The following is a 12,193-nucleotide window of genomic DNA, read 5'->3' as shown; positions in this document are numbered from 1 at the left end:
AATTAATACTTACACAATATCTCCCTGGCGAGAAGACACATTATATTTGTATCCATCCCAAATAAAGCCTTTAAGAATACGTGCATTGATACTCGCTTCCATTTTTATTTGTGTAAAAAAAAGGCAAAAGCATAACTGACCCGCAATAAGGAACGACTTTTGCGAAGGTGGAAAATCGGAATTATCCCATGTGAGCAGAATACGTAGACCGAAAGCAGAAAATTATGAGTGCAAAGGGATGGGTAGGTGCTGTTGTTCTTATTACTCTCATGATTTTCTGCTTTTGGTCGAGCCAACAAAAATAAAGTCTTTCTGCAATTATTTTGTAAGGTATAAAATTTAATGTTAGAAAAAGGTAATTGTGAAAACAGACTATAGAGAGAAAGAAAAATCGGATTAGATACTTGCATACTACCTATGACCAACGTAAAACTACTTCGCGAACTCAAAGCATAGGTTAGAAAAGGACAGAGCTATGTTTCAGTCCATTTATATGTCATACATGACTATTCGCACAAATCTATTGTATATTGGCCTTTAATCTTACCACAGGCCAGTGATGGGAAGTGACGCGACACTTTAGGTTTTCTACGTAAAATACTGTAAATTAGGGTGCGATCCCATGTGAGCAGAATACGTCGACCGAAGACAGAAAATCTTCGGTGCAAAAGAAATAGGTAGATATTGTTGTTCTTTTCACTCTCATGATTTTCTGCTTTCGGTCCACGTATTCTGCTCACATGGGATCGCACCCTTACACGTTGAATATGGCGGACTTATTATTATTTTTAATTTGACCTTTTGACGTCCTGTTTTTTTTTATGTTTTTAAATAACACTAACTATTTAAGGTTTAAAAACCGTTTATTACAAAAAGTGTTTTATTAAACAATGTCTAAGGCAAGAAAAAACGATTTTCTTGAGATACCGGCTCTCTTCAACTCCATTGAAATTACCTGGTTGAAATTATTTCGTTTATAGCCTCACATTTTATTGTCAACAATGTTGCAGAAACATAAAATTAAAGAAAATCATGAATCACCTTACATTAAGGAAGAATCTGATGTATAGTTAAAACAAAAGTTATTCCAATGTCATAATCTCGTAATTTAAAATAAAAAGACAAATTTTTCAGATCTCTATAAGAAACATTTGTTAAATTTTAGGTTATGTTACTAAAATCGTTTATTATTGACAACAAATTATATTATATCCGACTGTTTGTCGGATTTTTTCCTTAATTTGCAATAAAATATTAAAGAATGTTGGGTATAATCGCCTATTAAATCATAGATATTTAAATTTATAAATAAATATACTATTTTCTATTAAATATTAATGTATTTTTAGTTTAATTAATTTCATTAATCAGATAATTTCGAAATTATTTCAATATTTGTTTTTATTTTCATATTATATAAATATTTAGAGTATTTGAAGTCGTTCTATTTTACATGAATACAGTATACAATTTAAGAGGTCATAAACTAAAATCCGTTAAGAACAAGCAGAGATATATATTTTTCAAAAAAAAGTACAAAAAAATTAAAAATCCAATATGTCCGCCAATTTTTGAAATTTTTTAAAATCGCTTGGGGATTTTATTTATTACCACCAGAGGATATAATCTACCCAATTTCAACCGAATCCCAAAACCTAATAAAATTTTTTGTATTGAACTGACGTGGATTACACCTAATAGCAATTACAATTTTTAAAAAATATGATTTAATTTCCAAAAAATTATTTTAAAAAATTGAAACAATTTGAAATTTTATTTCATTTTATTGTAATAAATTTTCGAAAAAAATTCAATTATATAATTGTTTTATAATGTTTTTTTTAAATAATGAATACTCAAAAAAAATGAAGTTATTTAGAAATATTATTCAAGTTTTATAGAAAATAATTATTTTTAAAATTGCTTAGTTAAATTAAAAAAAAAAAAATTTCAAATTTTTCTAAAAATTATTTAAGGATAATTAAATTATTGTTAAAAACGTTTTTATCAAATTTTAAAAATTTGGAATATTTGTCATGATATAAAATTAGAAATATTTTATTAATTGGTGGCAAAATAAATTTTTATTGCGTAAGTCTTAAATTAATAAAATTATAATTTAATTGATTTAAAAATTATTTTAAATTGAATAAAAAAATTTTTTAATTGCAATGCATTGGAAGTATTTCGAAATTTTGAGCTATCAAAAAATAATACCCACTTTAGGGAATTTGTATGATTATAAAAAATAGCTATTAAAGTTTTTAAAAGATATACTTTAATTTTTGAAAATAATTTTTAAAAATTGAAAGAATTGGAAATTTTATTACATTTTATTGTAATAAATTTTGGAAAAGAAAAATTCAATTATAAAATATTTTTGAAACGATTTTTTTAAATAATGAATACTTATAAAAGAAATCAAGTTATTTAGATATATTATTAAAGTTTTCTGGAAAATAATTATTTTCAAAATTGCTTAATTAAATTTTTTTAAAAATATTTTCTAGAAATTCTTTAAAGATATTTTAATTATTTTCAAACACGTTTTTATAAAATTTTAATTATTTCGAAAAGTTGAAATTATATATAAATAAATATATTTTATTATTTGGTGGCAAAATAAAAATATTTATTGTATTAGTCTTGAATTAATGAAATTGTAAATGAAATACAGCGGTTTTTAAAAAGATGTGCAAATCAAAAGCATTTAAATAATTTCAAAATATTTATAGTTTTAATTTTCAAAAGGTTTTAACACCAGCAAAGTGTAAAGGCATATTTTGCGATACTGCCCTAAAGCATGATCTGCTCTGAAACTCACGAAAAAAATTTAGTCTTTCTTTCTGCTGTGTCCTTTGGAAATAAATGTATTTGAGAAAATATATCATATGTATACATATTTCAGAAAACAAATAATTGTAGTCGTATAATTTTGAAATTTAAAGAATAATAATAATAATAATAATAATAATAATAATAACAATAGTAATGGTTGGAATTCTAAATTATTGGAGAAGCGCTAACTTTAATACGAGTTCAATGATTACTAAAACATGTGGAAATATAATATGTAAATTAATTTTCAATTCTATTAAAGATTACAGCAAATTCAGCGGGTGGACATAAGTCCGAACAAGACTGCATTTCTTTCAAACGGCTATCTGTACACCAAATGCAGAATGTTCTCCGGATTGACGTAAGTAATTAACTAAATTATATTTTGTGTCAAAAATTTAGTTAATGAATGAAAAATACATTATCTTATTTTTGAGGTCGGAAAAAAATGAAAATTTTGGCATAAAAATTAGGGAAAAATGAATTACATTTTTGGGTAAAAACAAATTGAGAATAATTGTTGCATTTATTTTAATGTTAGTTTCGACTAGTAGTAAAATAAAAATTAGTTTAGTAACTTGGTATATTAATTAAATTTTATTACAAACATTTATAGGTACCTGGTTTGCAAATTTCACCGCACCCTGGTATGCCCGGGGCGCGGAGTAATCCGCAGAAATGGATTATTTCATTTGACTGCTCAACACACTCATGCACCAGATGAAAGAATTTTAAACGAAGTTTCTTTTAGAAATGAACTATTTAATAGTGTGACCAGTCAGGCAATGACACCGAGAAATATTTATGATCAGCTCAGTGCATTGTAAGTATATAAAAAAATTTCAATAAATTATTTAAATAAAAAGATTTTTTATATAACATATTTTTTTAAAGCAGGTATAGTTAAAAGTCTATACGTAGAAATATATGAATCTTAAGAAATTTAACTTATAAAAAGACCTTAGATATTATGACTTTTTAAAACTTTCTTCCAAATATTGAAAATATTTATAGTATGAAAAATAACTATAAACAAATCTTCCAAATATAATTTTTGAATAATTTTTTTAATTATATTTTTCAAATTTATAATAAAAAAGATTTTGAATAATACAAATTTTATAAAATTAAATCGAAAATATTTTTTTAAAAGTTATAATTTTTTAAAATCAAGTTTTAAAGTATTTTAATTGTAAATTGGTAGAATAAATAATTTCTTAAAAATTGTAATGAAAAATCTAAAAGCGTAAATTTGAAAATTCAAAATTAATAAAAAATAAGCTTCTAAAAATTATATTTAAATATTTATGAAAAAATCAATTTTTTATATTTGTTCAATTTCAATTTTTAATTTTTGAAAATTAATTAATTTCTATATTTTCAATTACATATTTCCAAAATTTAAAAAACATACAAAAAAGTATTAAGATTAAGCATTTTTCAAAAAAGAACAATCATGTTCAACATTTTTTATTAAAATTCTTCCAAGTAATTCAATTATTTTAAAAAATTGCAGTAGAATATTTTCATATAACTATTTCTTACGACTGTTTTATTATAATTTTTTAAGATTCAACTGTTTTTGAATATATTATATTGAAATTTTTTCAATTCATTTTTTTCTTACAACAATTATAAAAACTTAAGTGTTTTAAATTTAAATACTTAAATTGTCAAAGAAATTTAAAAAAAAAATTGTTTTAGAGATAAAGTTTAATTGAAAATTGTAGAAAAATAATTAAATTTTGGAAGTTACAGTATTCATAAAGTAATAAAATATTAAAGTAAAATAAATTTTGTATTTTTAAACGACTAGAAAATTGTTAACTTCTTCCACTTTTAATACTAATATTTATTCTTTTTTAATAGTCATGAAAATGCGGCACTAGGTGTACCGTTTGAGTCGGTACATGGCGCTATGCTCAGGTGGAGGGAAGCAAATCTTCCACCTCAACCAACGTCTATGCAAATGTTTTGTGAAATATTAGAATCCGATAATGGAAGCGTTCTTTTGCGGTATCATGAAAACAGACACCTTAGCATCAGGATAGTTGCTCATTCCCCAAATGCAATAATAATTGCTGACCTCGACTTTGTTCGAAGTGTGTTTTCGAATGAAATGGATTTTTACATAGACGTCTCCACGAAGGCCATTCCATCATCGCAATTCTGTGAACAATTAATTTCCTTCTTGGCTGTTAAAAATGGTTTTGTAAGTATGAACTTGACCAAAGAAATAGTTAAGTGATTTAAAGGTTTTTAAAATTTTTTTCTCAATCTACTTATTAAAATATTAAATTTACAATTATTATTTATTCTATTTACAATTAGGCTATTCCCTGCCCTTGGGCTTTGACGCAGGATATTTCAAGGGAATCATACTACAATATTTTGCAAGAACTGCGTTTTTTTGTTCCTGAATTGACTATGAAATCAGTAATAACTAGTTATTCTGATAATTTTGAATCAGTCGTTAGACAAATTTTTCCTGGTGTAAACGTTTATGGGAGTCTTCTGGATTACAATAAGGTAAATTTAAAGGATTTTTTTCTATATATTGTAAAACGCCATTTAATTCATTCTTTTATTTATTTATATATTTATTTATTTAATAATGGAGATAATCTGTCTTCACTTAAAGTTAGTGTTTTTTGATTTCAAATTGATTTAAAGTTCAATTTATTATATCAAAATTTTGACAGTCAATTTGTAAATATTAAAATAAGAGAATTAAAAAACTTTAACCTACATTTCGAAATCTCAATAAAGAATGTACAGTAGCAATTTTTAAACATAATTATTTTGAGTTTATTTTTTTTGTATTTAAATAATTTAATTTTAAAATATTTGCGTTTATAATTTTCATTAATAGATTAACTTCGAAAGCTTTAATTTATTGAAATTGTAGAAAATTTCAATTTTGAACAAATAAATGAAATTTAATAATAAAAATTTTACAGAAATTCTATTATTTACAAATTGTTTATAAATTTATTCGCAATAATTCAATTATTTTCATGAAGAATAATAATGGAATTTCTCGAAAAATGTAAATATTCTAAAAAACGTTATTAGAGTAGAACGGGGTGAAATAGCCAGGGTGCAAAAAAGCCATTTGACTTTTATTTGAAAACTATTAAACCGATTTATCAGCTATTTAGAATATAAATACTATCAGTTAATACGCAACTTTTAATACTAGTTTGGATGTTGAACCTATAGTAATATAGTTTTTATTGTAATTTTAATTTTTGAGTCGCTCTGCGTATAATATTTCGATGAACTTTTCGAACATATTACAACCTGTTTAAGTGAACGGGTAATAAAAGTAAATGTTTGTACATAAGGAGAAAACTATACTCAAAACGTATAGAATGTTAATTTTTGGAAATTTTACTAAATTTTAAATTTATTTTAGCTTTTACAAACACTGGTCTTGGGGGTGAAAAAGCCAGAGACAAAAGCCATTGAATATTATGTGAAATTCATTTGTTTTCTACTTAAACTAACCTTCTAATTTTACAAAATTTTCGCGTGTTTACTTAATAAAATTAATTAAACACGACGAAAAAATAGTATAAAGTGCGTTAAAAATAAACATCGAAAAAACGGTTGCAACAAAATATGGCATCTGTGGTGAAATTTAAGGAAGACTTTAAAGAAAGGTACAAAAACTTGTCAGTGTAAATCGAAAACAGGTAAACTTAACATAATATTCAATTTTTCTTGATAAAAGCTCTTTAAAATTTATTAAAATATTTTAAAAATAAGATTAATTGTCATGTAAATAAAGGAAATCTATAAAAATATCAAAATTAATAACATATATTGCTAAAATCGCGAGGTGGCTTTCTCCCCCCACCAAGTGGTACAAAAAAGCCATTTGCAGAGCTTTCGTAAAACTCTTATAACTTAGTCCTTTCATTGGATAAAAAATATTTCCGTCAAGAATATTCAAGCTTAATAACTAAACTTTTAATGCCAATTGGAAATTTGAGAAAAAAGTTTTAAATTCAGATTTTATAAATTAAAATGTAAAAATGTGGCTATTTCACCCCGTTCTACTCTATAATTCATTAAAGAAAATCAATTATTTTCAAAAGCCTTAGTATAATTTATATATTTGAATTTACGTTTTATTGACAACACTTTTTTAATTGAGTTTCTACAAAAAATTGAATTATTTTCAAAAATTTAAATAAAATTCTTTATAACAATTCAATTTTTTTTCAAAATAATTTAAAAGTAAAATTCTTTGTAGAAATTTAATTATTTTTATTAATTCGTCCCAAGAATTCAATTATTTTTAAAAGTAACAAAACTCTTTGGATAAATTTAATTATGGTCCAAAGATTGAAAAAATTCTCATCAAAATTTCAATGAAATTAATAAATAATAATAAAATTCTTTTTCAAAATTTAATTATTTTCAAAAACTTGTTTCAATTCAATCAATTTTTTTACAGAGATTCAATTATTTTTAATACAATTTTAATCTAATTTTTTGAAAAATGAATATATTCTTAAAAATTTTATTAAAATTCTTTAAAAGAGTTTTCTAATTTCTGACTTTCTGCTTTAGAATTAGTAGATTTTACTAATAAATAGTCGTATCTTCTAATTTAATAGTAAAACTTACTAATTCAAATGCAAACAGCCAGTCACTAATGCCAATTAGTAAACAGTTTTATTTATTAAAATTTAGAAAGAAAGTATTATAGCATGCCTGTTTAAAAATAATTGAATTTTGAAAAGGTTTTATATTAGAACCATTGAAAGTTTAAATTTTTTATAATTCTAACTCAAAATTTTGTTTAAAAAACTTTAACGGAACTTTTTTGAAATTATTTGAAGTTTTCATTTTCTAATATGTATTTAATTAAGGAATTTTTAAATAATCAATAAAACTTTGTAAAATTGAATTGTGAACAAAAGGATTTGGAAATTTTTTAAGAAATTTTTTTAATATTATTAAAAATAATTATTTTAAAGAAGAATTTTTGTTAAACATTAGTACATAAAATCTTAATAAATTTGTGGTTTAAAATTTCATTTAAAAAAGATATTTAAAAAATTATACTTTGACCCATACACTTATTGTACAATGTTTATGCACCAGCTAGAATCCATTTTGATTAACTTTAATTAATCTTGAACAAATTATTTCTTTTATTTATAGGAAATTTGTAAAATGATTACGTTGTTCAATCTTGACCAGATGTTTTTTGCGAACGATGAGAATGAAGTCAAAAAATATCTAACTGAGATTTTATATCTACCCTTCTTACCACCAGAAGCTATTACACCCTACTTTGAATCTATTCGCAACAATTTAAGTGATGAAGCACTGGAAGCAACTCTCTTGCTGTACGTTACCTTCGAGCGAGAATGGATCGAAGGAGTAACTCCAAAAAGGTTTTCAATCTATCGATGCTTACCTAGAATCTCCAACATCTTTGAGCTATATGCCTCCCGATTATTGGTCCTAATGGGATCATATCCTACTGCGTGGGAATTTGTCAGTAAGCAAATTATAAAAATCAAAAAATAATTTCGTTTTTGTGCGATTTCGTGGTAGATTTTAGTTTTTTCGGAGTAAGTAAACCAATTGCAATGAAATTTTGGAATTTAAATCTACACATAAAAAGACATATTTCCACCAAATATTACGTCAAAATATTCAGTAGTTTTTGAGATGTCAAAATTTTGGAAAAATTTTGAAATCGTTATATCTTTTTTCCATCTTAACCAAATCACTTAATTTTTTTTGGAGAAAATTCAGCATAAAAAAACGAAAAAGTTTTTTATATTATGTTTATACAAAATTTTTATAAACAAAAAAGTTATTAAATAATAATTGAATAACTTTTGAATAGCTTCACGGAATTGAATGAAATAAACACTAAAATAATCTTACCTTTGATTTCTTTAAGATTCTAAAAAAAATACCTGGCAACGAGATTGTCTTCATATAATATTTTTAATATTTTTATTCACTTTTAAGCGTAAACATTAGAAGTTTCTGCTACTTTACGTGCAAATTCAGGTGCGCGCGCAGACCTCTCTCTCTGAAACCGGAAATTCGGAGATGATTAGAAAGAGAGGTCTGCGCGCGCACCGAAATTTGCACGTAAAGTAGCAGAAACTTCTAATGTTTACGCTCATAAGTGAACAAAAATATTTAAAATATTATATGAAGACAATCTCGTTGCCAGGTAGTTTTTTCGGAATCTTAAAGAAATCAAAGGTAAGATTATTTTAGTGTTTATTTCATTCAATTCCGTGAAGCTATTCAAAAGTTATTCAATTATTATTTAATAACTTTTTTGTTAATAAAAATTTTGTATAAACATAATATAAAAAAAAAAAAAAATTCCAAAATTTCATTGCAATTGGTTTACTTACTCCGAAAAAACTAAAATCTCCCATGGAATCGCACTTTTGTGAAAAATTTAATTAAATTTTATATTTTCAATAAATGGTTTTTCTTAAATATATCGAAAATTGTTAAAAATATTAAAAATTATGTTCTTTCTTTTATAATAATTTCAGAAGAAATCGTCAAATTGCAGAACGAATCATATGTGGACTTTATAAAGATCCAGAACAACGTTACTAGAGACGTCAAAGCTCGTAGAGTTTACAACAGACTGACCGACACTGCTTTAAAAAGGGCTTGGGACAATTTGGAAGGAAACAACATTTCGCAAGAAGAATATTTGAATATTTGCAGAAACCGATTTACTGAATCAGGAATTGAATTTTTAACCGCGTTCCTGAACGACAGTAGCAGCACGAACAGAGGACAGATTCAATTGATAAATGCTGGTAATTTTCCATAATTTAATTTAAATTTCTTTTTATAATTAACGCCAATACTTAAAAATTTATAACGGAAAAGAGGATTTTATAAATATAAAATATATACAACAAATTTTTATTTTTTCTTGAAATTTAAAATTTTTTGTTTTTAATAATAAATATTAAGAAATCTTTCAATGAAAATTATCACTTTTATGAATTTACTAGTTTTTTTAAATAATACAAAAAATGTTATCATAATTTATAAACATCCAATTGTCAAAAACAAAGTAATTTAAAATTTTAGAAATTTTCTTTTTTAAAACTTATAATGTCAAAGAAATCATGTTCATGAATATAATTAAAATACTTCAAAAATTTAATTGTGTTTTTTATGTTATTTGAAAATTTAATTATTTTTAAAAGATTTTACCAAATTTCAATTGTTTAATTTTACAAATATTATATAAAAAAGTTTATTTTTAAAATTAGTTTAAAGAATTCTTTTTACTGTAAGCTTTAAAAAATATTATACATTCATAATTTAAGAAAATAAGGGCAATTGATTATAACAAATTTTAATAATTAAATTCTCGAAGATCTTTTAGAAAATAAAAAATAAATGTTTTACAGTTAAAACTTAGTTCAAAATTCAAAATTAATAAAAAATTTAAAAATTGGAGACAAAAAAATGTCTATATAATGAGACACGATACCTAACTTAGTCACTTTAAACGTCTCAAAATAATTTTTATCTTTCGTCTCATTTTGAGACATTATTTTCCCGATTTTTTACAGTGTATTTGTAATTTTTGCATATTATAAATTTAAAGAAGGTTTCAATTAACGATGTTTCGAAATTCTATTTCTTTTAAAAAAACAAATAAGAAATATTTAAATATTTATTTTACAAAAGTATTCAAATTTAAAATAATTGAATTTATAAATCAATGTCAGGATAATAAATTATAAATTTTTTGTTCTATCAATGTATTAAATATGGAACTATTTTGTTTAGATTATGCTGCAGTTTACGCTTATGGTGGTGACGTTCAAGTCAATGATGAAGATTCTGACACATCAGAAGACAGCAATTTAACAGTTTCGAACGAAACTGCTAGTAATACGTCTGTCGGCTGCTATCAGAAAGCGCCGTTTTTGTGCATGTGGGATAAAAAAACTTTAAAATAAAGTTGCATTTCGACAGGTTCGACTATAAAATATGAATCTCCAAAAAATAAAATTGGCAAAACTGCATTATTTTACTATTTTGAAAGTTGTAATTTAATGTATTGTAATGTTTATTTACAATAAATTGATATTTAGCTTAAAGAGCTGTGATCGAATTTTTATTCAGATTAAAATAAAGTTAAAAATTGCTTTAGCATTTTAGCACAGCTTATATTAAACGTAATCAAAATTTTTAAACAATATTATTATTATTGTTATTATTGTCTGGAAAATATTTTTTTTAACTTTCTAAAGAAATTCATAATAATATTTCTATTTTTAATAATGGTTATAAAATACTATTATTAATTATATAATAATAATTATATTAGAAATAATTCTTTTTGCGTTATTTTTAATTAAAAACAACTTAATGTAAAAAAACATCTATAAATGGACACTAGAAGGACATCTATTGAGACTTAGAATAGTTATTCAAATGATGACATAATTTTTGTCTTCAAAATTAAAAACAGTTATTTTTTTTAATAATGAAAAATAATAAATACTAAATATTTAATTGCTATATTAGGAAAATTTAATAACAATTAAATATACAAAAATTCAAATATTATTATTACACACTTACCTTATTGTCGTATTTCTGGTATTATTTTTATTTATTTATTTAAATTTGGCGCACAAAATTTTGTCCAACTGTAGAAATAATATATGGCGCCTCCTACATCACATAATTAGCGAAGCATAGAATGGAAACTCGATGGCAAAATTTATTTAGGACAAATGGAAATTTGACGTTTTGATAATTTAGCTATATAAGTATTCTGATGTATTTTAATTTTGTTCAATACAATTTTATCATAATGAATTTTTAGACATAATAGAACGCAGGAATATAAAAATACTAAGAAATAAAAGTTTGTGTTTGTAAATTAAGTTTAATAAATAATAGGGAAAAAAAAGTCAATTTTTGACAGATACATAACCTACAATATCAATTTGATATCACTTTTCTTTATTATAAACAATGCTAAAACTATAAATCTTTTAAATAAAATATTTTTCATATTAAAATGTTAACAAGTTAAACAACCTGCTAATTATTATATAACAGAAAAATTGTTCGCCTTGTTAAAAATTAATATAAAAACCGTTAACATTAATAAAAAATATTTTCATGATTACTAGCACAATTCTGTTTTTATGCACGCATCAGGTCTATTAAATAAAATTTCGAATCACTGAAACTCTACTTAAAATACAAAATTAATTAAGCATGTTTTCATCTGTGTATTAATTCAATTGCATAAAAATAGTAAGAGAAAGCAACTTCTGATAAATATAAATTATTTACAACTACAATA

The 12,193-nt window shown here is 23.5% G+C and overlaps 1 protein-coding gene across 1 annotated transcript in view; it reads left to right on the top strand.

The window, feature by feature from the left end:
• The window catches only part of LOC122506255 (octopamine receptor beta-1R-like), an 848,536-nt gene extending 837,656 nt beyond the window's left edge, over positions 1 to 10,880 (top strand). The window contains exons 2-8 of the mRNA XM_043618343.1: positions 3,101 to 3,199; positions 3,455 to 3,661; positions 4,708 to 5,050; positions 5,170 to 5,367; positions 8,017 to 8,359; positions 9,390 to 9,665; positions 10,657 to 10,880. Coding sequence (XP_043474278.1) covers positions 3,183 to 3,199; positions 3,455 to 3,661; positions 4,708 to 5,050; positions 5,170 to 5,367; positions 8,017 to 8,359; positions 9,390 to 9,665; positions 10,657 to 10,829 — 1,557 coding nt within the window. The 5' untranslated portion in view covers positions 3,101 to 3,182 and the 3' untranslated portion in view covers positions 10,830 to 10,880. The remainder of the gene's footprint in view (positions 1 to 3,100; positions 3,200 to 3,454; positions 3,662 to 4,707; positions 5,051 to 5,169; positions 5,368 to 8,016; positions 8,360 to 9,389; positions 9,666 to 10,656) is intronic.
• Positions 10,881 to 12,193: the final 1,313 nt, after the last annotated feature.

This window comes from Leptopilina heterotoma, unplaced genomic scaffold, assembly GCF_015476425.1.
Source record: "Leptopilina heterotoma isolate Lh14 unplaced genomic scaffold, ASM1547642v1 Lhet_40, whole genome shotgun sequence".
Lineage (NCBI taxonomy): Eukaryota > Metazoa > Arthropoda > Insecta > Hymenoptera > Figitidae > Leptopilina > Leptopilina heterotoma.
This window is presented reverse-complemented; position numbering and strand designations above follow the sequence as displayed.